At 40.0% G+C, this 8852-nt stretch overlaps 1 protein-coding gene across 1 annotated transcript in view; it reads left to right on the top strand.

Annotated features, from left to right (window-relative positions):
- Nucleotides 1-72: 72 nt before the first annotated feature.
- The window catches only part of scgn (secretagogin, EF-hand calcium binding protein), a 26942-nt gene continuing 18162 nt past the window's right edge, over nucleotides 73-8852 (top strand). Inside the window, exons 1-3 of the mRNA XM_014017797.1 lie at nucleotides 73-247; nucleotides 547-617; nucleotides 8517-8609. Of these exons, the coding sequence (XP_013873251.1) occupies nucleotides 178-247; nucleotides 547-617; nucleotides 8517-8609 (234 nt within the window). The 5' untranslated portion in view covers nucleotides 73-177. The remainder of the gene's footprint in view (nucleotides 248-546; nucleotides 618-8516; nucleotides 8610-8852) is intronic.

The following is an 8852-nucleotide window of genomic DNA, read 5'->3' as shown; positions in this document are numbered from 1 at the left end:
TTTGCGCACACACACACTCACACACACTCACACACTCACACACACACACAGGAGGTGTGGTTTTTATTTGTCACCCTATAGCAGATGTCAGCCAAGCAGCCTGTTGTACACTTCAGCACAGCTGATCTCCTCAGACATCTTTGTTTTTAGTTGTAAAAGTTGCTTTTTCTCTGTAGGATGGACAGTAATTTTGATAACCTGGATGCTGCTGGGTTCCTGGAAATCTGGCAACATTTTGATGCAGACGGTGAGGACATTTCATGACTTCTTCATTTCCTTTATTCTTATAATAACAGCTTCACTTTTAGATGTAATCATTTCAGTTTAATAGAAATCCACAGCAGCATAAAGCATCTGTTGTGTCAAGTACAAACAAAAAGACTAACATATTGGCAATTTGTGTGAAACCTAAACACTAGCAGGTCTGGAAGAGGCTCCATGTACAAATCATCAATCAAGTTATAACAACCAATACTTTTATCTTGTTTTTAAAAAGTTGCTTCATTATGTTTACGAGTTTGTGACTCAAGTTTTTATTTTTGATAGATAACGGCTACATTGAAGGCAAAGAGCTCGATGACTTTTTCCGCCACATGATGAGAAAACTGGGTCCACAGGTGAGAACTGCATATTTAGATGACTCAATCCAGGACTGATGATAACAGCACTTCAGTATGATTAACTTCAGCAGATTGTGACATCAGTTACATCTGAAGCACAGAAACAAATGCATCAGTGTAGCTTAAGTTTCACATCTGTGTTCAACGTGAAGGAGAATTCCTTTAAAAAAAACTGCATTTTATTCTAAGTGATGTTATGATGTATGGTTTTGAAGAACAGGTAGAAATTACTTTTGAAAATAAAATCAGATTTATTTTTTTATTGGTYACTCAAAGCATTTAAACCTGAATTAGTTTTATGAGCTTTCTGGATGGGTGTGGTCACTGCAACAATCTTAGCACAATTAAAAACTCGACATGGTTAAAAACCAACTGAAAAGATGGCACTAATGGGCAAATATAGTCGTGCCGAGTCATGAGTCCTTTTGCCTCACTTGTTTTWATGGAAACCCCACTTAGTGTCTGTCTAATGCATGTTCTTTAGAGTAGTCAGCTCGCTTGGATACTAATTGGGTTGTGCTAAAACAAACAGACCACCAGCCACGTGTCACTTTGTCTTTCGGATGTTTGCTTTCCACCATCAATGCCCTTGGGGGGGTGATGTTCAATACATTTCTCAAAAGCTACAAAAACACTGACAGTGCTCCTTTTTCTCTTTAACCTTTAAAATCCTCATCATGCAGTCATTTTGCAGTTGTTTGCCAACAACATTTGGACAACTACAGTATTTTCTCATCTGCCGAACCATAAGTTGCCCTTTACTGCACTTTTTGTAGATATAAAGTTGTAAAATATTAATATTATTAATATTATTAATTAATACAATTAGCTCATAGAGACAATACTTGAACAACTAAGGGACCCAACATACAAGCTTGTATGATTTGATCTGTAATTTCCCTTTGGGTTCAATAAAGTATTTTGAATTAAATGAATTTCTGACAAGAATAAAATTAAAAACAATGTCTATGCAAATGACAGAAAGCCTAACAACACAACTGCTTTAAACTTTCAGTTTTTATACAGCCAGATTTTATTTAAAACTACTACTTTCCTCCTCCACAGAAAAGCCACCTTAATGTGGTGGAGGGGTTTGAGTACCCTGGTGCCTATGTTACTGTATCTGGGGCATCAGCCCCTGGTAGGGTCTCCCAAGACAAACACACTTTGGGGGAGGGGTCAGAATAAAAGCGATTCAAAAGGCCTTGATGGAATGGAACAGCAACCACATCAGGAAACCTCACCCATAAAAGGGAAAAAGGGGGCAGCTGTGTGAAGCTGACACCACACCCACACAAAAAATCCAAACAAGTAAGCGGATTTGTTAGTGCTTCGTTTGTGCAGGTTTGTGCAGTTAAAATGAGTGTTTGTGCTGTTATAGTTTTTGAGATATTAAACATTATGTCTTTAGCTCATTATGACGTCACCCTCCCCCCAGCAACCTCCGAAATTAACCAAAACAGTCTACTTTTTTTGTGCTTCGTTTGTGCAGCTTAGTGCAGTAGAAATGAGCGTTTGTGCTGTTACAGTTTTTGAGATATTACAAGTTTTTACTTTAACGCGATGACATCATCGTCCCCCCAGCAAGCTCCGAAATGGTGACGTCATCGGCCGAAATTATAACTGCTAATATCTCGAAAAGAAAAGCTGCACAAACGACAGTTTTTACTGCACAAACCTGCACAAACGGAGCACTAACGACCTAGCCCACTTTGGTTTGTTTTTGGAGCGATATGGGGTGATGGTGAACTGTAGATGACCAAAAAATATAATATTTAATATCTCGGAAACCAAAACTGCACAAACGACACTTTTAACGGCACAAACCTGCACAAACGGTGCACTAACGATTCTGACTATTTGATGGATTTTTTGACGTGGGTGGGGTGTCAGCTTCACACAGCTAAAAGGGGCACCTCCATGGAGCCAGGCCTTTAAGGGGGCGAGCACACGGCGGTCGAGCCATGACTCCTGCAGCTTGGAAAAGCCAAGCCCGAAAGGACAACTGGAGAACACCTCCACATGGACCCACCACCTGCAGGGTGGACCGTCAAGGTTGGGTGCAATGTATGCCGGGCAGCAGGCAAGGGAGGGTTGATTCCTGGYGGAATAGACTAGCTCTAGGGACGTGGAACCTTATCCTYATCTGCGGGTAAGGARCCAGAGCTTGTGGGTGAGGTTARGCATTACTAGTTAGATATAMTGTAGTTGAGCTCACTCAAAGCTTGGACTTCAATGCCCGTGTGGGCAAWAACGGAKTTATCTGGAAGGGTATGATTTGGAGGAACGGCCTTCCTGTGAATCATGTTCTGCTATTRGACTTCTGTGCTAAGTAGGGGTTGTCCATAGCAAACACCATGTTTGAGCATAGAGTGGTCCATAAGTGCACTTRGTACCAGGCCACCTTAGGTCAAAGCTCAATGCTCAATTTTGTAATTGTGTTGAATGGGCAATGTTCAGGGCCTTCATTGCAGATGTAGCTTCTAGGAACTGTGATCTGAAGGTCTGAAGGTCATCGGTGCCTGTTGTGGAAGCAACCATAGGACCTGCTGGTAGACATAAGCAATGATGGAGGCCATCATGTTGAAAAAGGAGGCCTACCAGATTTGGCTTTCCCGGAGGACTTTTGAAGCAGCTTATGGGTATAGGGTGGCAAAGAGTGTCACGACTTTGTTGGTAGCAAATGCAAAAACTCTTGCATGGGAGGAATTAGGGAAGACCACAGAGAAGAGCTTTGGGTTGGCTTCGAGGATGTTTTGGTAAACCGTTCGGCGACTTAGAAAAGTAAAGTGTTCCCTGTCCCAAGTTGTGGAAGGAACWACYCRAGGATCTCCTCAATCCACCGTCCRTGTTCACTTTTGAGGARGCAGAGTCTGAAGACTTGGGGGAAGAYRAGTCCATTACCATGACAGAGGTAGTCAAAAAGCTCCTCAGTGGCAGGGAGCAAGGGGTAGAYGAGATTCGCCCTGAGATGCTGAAKGCTCTGGATGTTGTGGGGCTKTCATGGTTGACACGTCTCTTCAACTTCACATGGAGGACTGGGACGACTCCTGTTGAGTGGCAGACCGGGGTGGTGTGAGGATCTTGTGTTTTGTGTCTTGTCCTGTACCTCCAAGTGTCTTGCACTTTCATCTCAGTCCTCAGTCTTCCAGCTCTCTCTAGATTGTTCTTTCACACCTGTCTGCACTTTGTAATCACTCAGCTGTTTCCACTTCCACTAATCCCACTTAACCGGTTCATTTCTCTCACTTCAAGTCTCAAGTTTATTTAAGTTTCAAGTTTATTTATTTATATACCGCCAAGTTACAACATACGTTGTCTCAGGGCACTGTACATAAAAAGAACAATCTAAAGAAGAAACCAGCAGGTTGCGTTGAATCACTTCATCACAGTCTCCCATCCTGAGCAAACAGTGGAGAGGAAAAACTCCCTGCTGATCAGGAAGAAACCTCCAGCAGAACCAGKCTCAGGACAGGCGGYCATCTGCCTCGACCGGCTGGTTGAGGGACAGGAAAGAGACACAGGTAATCACAGAAGAACTGGTCCAGGACTGGTCCAGGTCCACCTACTTTTGGAAGAGACAAAGAAAAAACATGATAGAAATAATTACAATAAACATGTTGAGAAGAGAGACTAACGACAACAGCAGAGTGAAGAAATGTGCTCAGTTTGTGCTCCAGCAGTCTAAGTCTATAGCAGCAGAAATGAAGAACTCTGGAAACCCAAGTCTACCTATGTGATTTATCAAAAAGGAAAGGCTTCAGTCTAATCTTAAAAGTACTTTCCTACTCTTCCTTTGGTGTTCATGACCTTCTCGTGTCCTTAGAGCTTTTTGTTACTTTGTTTTTGCCACCACGTTTGGCCTTTTCTTTGATAAAGTTTTATTTATTTTGAGCCTTGCCTGCCCACACGCTTTTGGGTCCACCTTACCACCAGAGCCTGACAGGTGGTCAGGCTCCGGTGCTTTCAGTAGAAGGCCTTGTTTTTCTGATGTGAACACAGGAGCAGAACTTAAAACTTTAAACAGATTTCATCTGAACCAAAAAAAGAATATCTCGGAAACATTATCCTTCAGACAGACATGAAAAAAGAGAGGAGTTGTTCAGCAATGATGCACAACAAAATAAACACCTCAGACGAACTGTCAAACACAGAGGTGGATTGGCTGATGAATTGGGTTCATCATCGAGTCAATCATAAATTTTTCTGTATAGTGGGATWCTATAGAAATAAAATCGTGTAACATATCTAATATCTGAAGCCTGAATACATAGTTTTTCATAGATCAGGACAATGATGCAGACATTTCAGTAATTGTAGTACAATGACTAGAGCAACAATATAAAAACAACTTAAGTGTTTTCAAGGTCTAATCAAAGTTCACCCCTGAGATCATCTTAAACATAGTAGAGCTTTAAAAAGTTACCAACAAACCTTATAAAAATCCTTTGAGACCATGACACCAATGAAGGTTGCTGTTAATGGTGGGACTACTGAAATATGGAATGCACTTTGTTTTTGTACACTCCATGTCTGTATTTCTGGCTTACTGACTTGTACAAAGACAAAGAACACCATGACCGTAGAAATGTCTCTTGTACTGTGAGCATGATGAGGAAGAGGCCAAATACAAATTTGGGTCTGGTACTTAATGATCTGCAGCTTGTGTGCTCTGCATGGAACCAATTGGTGAATCAGACTTTAGCATCAGGAAATCAGCTGGTTTCTATAGTTACAGCTCGGTGTCTGGAGGTTGGGACAGAGAAAGAGAAAACTTGGCTGCTAATTGGAAAAAAAAATCAGCAATAAAAACACACTTAGCTTTAGTCGTTAAGCTTTTAAATACAATAGATCCTGCAGCTGGAAGGCGAAGGCGGGCGACCATGTTTCTGCCTGTGTTTGTGTTTGTGTGGCTCGACAAATTTGGACAAAAATTTGAAGAAAGTAATCACTGGGTCTGCAGCTGATTAACTTGCTCAAGACAGCAGCTCTTAGAAAACAAAGTTCAGCTGTGCAGATGTTGTGCTAAAGTCTGATGTGGGCGATGTGAGCCTCATTCACAAAACACACTTTGAGCACGACATCTTGTGTTATTAATTGCACATTCTGTTATGTACAAGGTTTGAAAAAAATGAATAAAACTGTTATTTGAAGGTGACAAACTTCCAAATTGGCCTCAGTCAGTTGTTCCAAACTATGGAAATGCACCTAAGAGGAATCAGCACATCTACAGTATGTGAATGGCTAAGAAGTCCTACTCTTGATTTGCAAACTTTTCCAGTCGTTGAAAGGGAAAGCAAAAAGGTCTTCAGGGGGATCAGTGTTTTTTACACCTACTCCTCCTTTTGAGTTCTTTTAATCTGATAAATTCCTCCTTTTGTTTTGAGACAGATATTTGAAGCCCCCTCCATTTTATCTGTTTTAGCTGTTTGTTCCCAGTTTGGTGTTTCTAGCAGTTTGATGKCTTTTTTAGATGTTGGGCGGCCATGATTTCTCTTCCCCTGTGCAGGTTCTCCATAGAGAATGTACTTTGGGATATGTTCTCCATCCAGGTCACATGACCTAGCCAACGCAGCCGCCGCTCTTTGAAAAGGTTGTAAATTACCTGCATGCTAGTTCTGGCAAGAACAACCTTATTTGATGTTTCATCTTTCCAAGTTCTTCAAGCGTTCTGCAGAGATGACGCATTCATTTTTGGAATATTTGAGGTCTCATATCTACTATGATAAACAGCAGGTTTTACAATAATCAGCAAGTGATTTCCCAGGTTTTTATTTCTTCATTGCAGATTTATTCTGCAGCTGCTAATGTCAGAGTAATTTTAGATCTTTTAGATCTGCTCTGACAGGTCATCCCTGATTTAAGCCGAGACCATTTCACACTTTTTCCTACTCTGGACTTGAATAACTGCTGGCCGAGTCATACCCATTGAGCAAACAGGAAGTGGCCTGGTGTGATGACCCCGGTGGGCCCTCTTGTAATTGGATAGAGAGCATCATTGACCTGTCTGTGTTCCACTGAGGGTTGATTGTTGACATGTGGAAGTCCAACAGGAACTACAGTTCTACTTCAGTCAGCTCTCCTCCACAGCTTCCTTATAGGTTGTTCRTTAGTCTCATTTTTACATTGTTCACACATTATCATGTAAATATTCTGTACACCACAGACTGATTTCAAAATTGTTATTATTAATATGTAAAAAAATCTCCCAATTCTTATGGCTGTTAGAGCTAAATTAGGCTTGTTTATTTAGGATGAATTGATTGGTTATTGTGTTCCTTGGTTAGGACCAGGTGGTGTTTCTGCTTTCTAATCATGTGATGGATTCATTGGTTGTGTGTGGAGGTTTCAGGGCAGCTTTGATCTTTTTTTATGCTTTCTACTGTCAGTCAAAAGACGAAATGCCAGTGATACTGTTTTTGCCGATGCCTTTGTGTCTCTGTATACAGTATGTGTGTACCTATACAGTATGTGTGTACCTATACAATTTTTTTCTTTTTGATTTTTACCTGGATTACTGAGATGCATCAGGACATATGTGTGTACCTGTTAGCAAAATATCTCATGAACCACTTGACAGATTTTAATGAAATTTGCATAAAGTAATCAGCTGGTTAACTGTTAAAGATGGCCACCATGGTTGCTTAGAGCATTAAAAAAATAATGTAAAATCTTTGTTTTTAGCTTTGTCAAAAAGTGTTGGAGTGTCTATTTGTCTGTTAGCAGAATATCTCATTAATCACTGGATAGAGTTTAATAAAATTTTCTGAAAGTATCAYTGTTTAAATGCCTAACGTTGAAGCCAGTCCATTTTAAGATGTCCACATCAGTCATCTGACCTTACAAAACAAAAGCAGTAGCTCTAATTTAGTCAGTTTTACAGATGTTTCATATTCAGAGCCTCTAGTCGTGTCATATTTTTTGCCTAAAACTTTGTTAGGATCAAACTTGTTTGTTAGGAAAACATCTTACCAACAGAAAAATGACTATAACTCTATAACTAGTTTTACAGCTACTGAGGGAAGAAGACTATCTTCACTTTGTCCCACTGGTTGTTTGATGCTGAGGGAATAATTTCTGACCTTTTTCTGACTGATTATTTTAAACAACAAGAAGCTTGTGATGCTTTGTGAGCTCTCTGTCAGGTGACTGTAAGATGTTCCTGTTAAATTATTAGACAAACCTGCCCTGGCAGCTGAGCAGGCTGATCAGAGTCACTCTCACTGATGGCATGTTCCCAAAGAGAACAATGACATTAAATCATTACTTTAAAGGGTGTGAACACTGAGGCAAGTAGTTAATTGCCTTTTTTATTTTTCTCTGATTGTTTCCCACAACATATCCTTTTCATTTAAGTTGTACAAAATATATWTCACGATAAAAGTGGAAAAAGTTCTGAAATGACTCATTATGGTCCTTTTTGTTTAACGTCACAACCTGGCGTTTCAGCAGGACTTCTTATCTTCATTGTAACGACAGGATTTGTGCAAGCTAAAATTAAGATCTGAAATGATTTTTCTAAGAACTGAGCTGCATGGGTTGGCAAAGAGCTGAAGAACCTGATGATTACTGTGGTTAGAGAATGCAGACCTTGAAAAATAATAATACCAAAAAGGACTATCTTAAATTAAAGGTGTATCCATGGAGACGATGCAAAAATAAATGTGACTCAGCCAATAACATGTTTTCTTCTACATAAAATGTAAGGTTTTCAGTTACTATGTGATGTAAGGTGAGCCATGAAAACTTGAACACTCAGATCACAATTTATCCATCAATTCTTTTATTGTTGTATATATTTAACTGAATATGTGGATTGGAAATGACTGCAGCCAGACACTCACTGATGATATATAAGGTTTTTTTTGTTCTTGTTTTGTTTTTTGTTTTTTTCAGGAGAAAGCCACAGAGGAGCGGGTGCAGAGACTGAAGCAGAGGTTCATGTCTGTCTATGATGTTACAGCTGACGGGAAACTACAGATTCAAGAGGTAAGAACACGTCTGACCTTTAACATCATCATCATCATCATCATCATCATCATCATCATCATCATCATCATCTGTCAAACTGATCATTTACTCAATAATAATAAAAATTTCAGTGAAAAAAAAGCTTCTGCAGCTCTGAGAGAGCTACTCCCAAATAAAAAAGGGTTAAAGATAACTATTCGAAAAAAGGTCAACATTAGGTGTGTGTGTGTGTGTGTGTGTGTGTGTGTGTGTGTGTGTGTG

The sequence above is a fragment of the Austrofundulus limnaeus genome, unplaced genomic scaffold (genome assembly GCF_001266775.1).
Source record: "Austrofundulus limnaeus strain Quisiro unplaced genomic scaffold, Austrofundulus_limnaeus-1.0 Scaffold177, whole genome shotgun sequence".
NCBI classification, from domain to species: Eukaryota; Metazoa; Chordata; class Actinopteri; order Cyprinodontiformes; family Rivulidae; genus Austrofundulus; species Austrofundulus limnaeus.
This window is presented reverse-complemented; position numbering and strand designations above follow the sequence as displayed.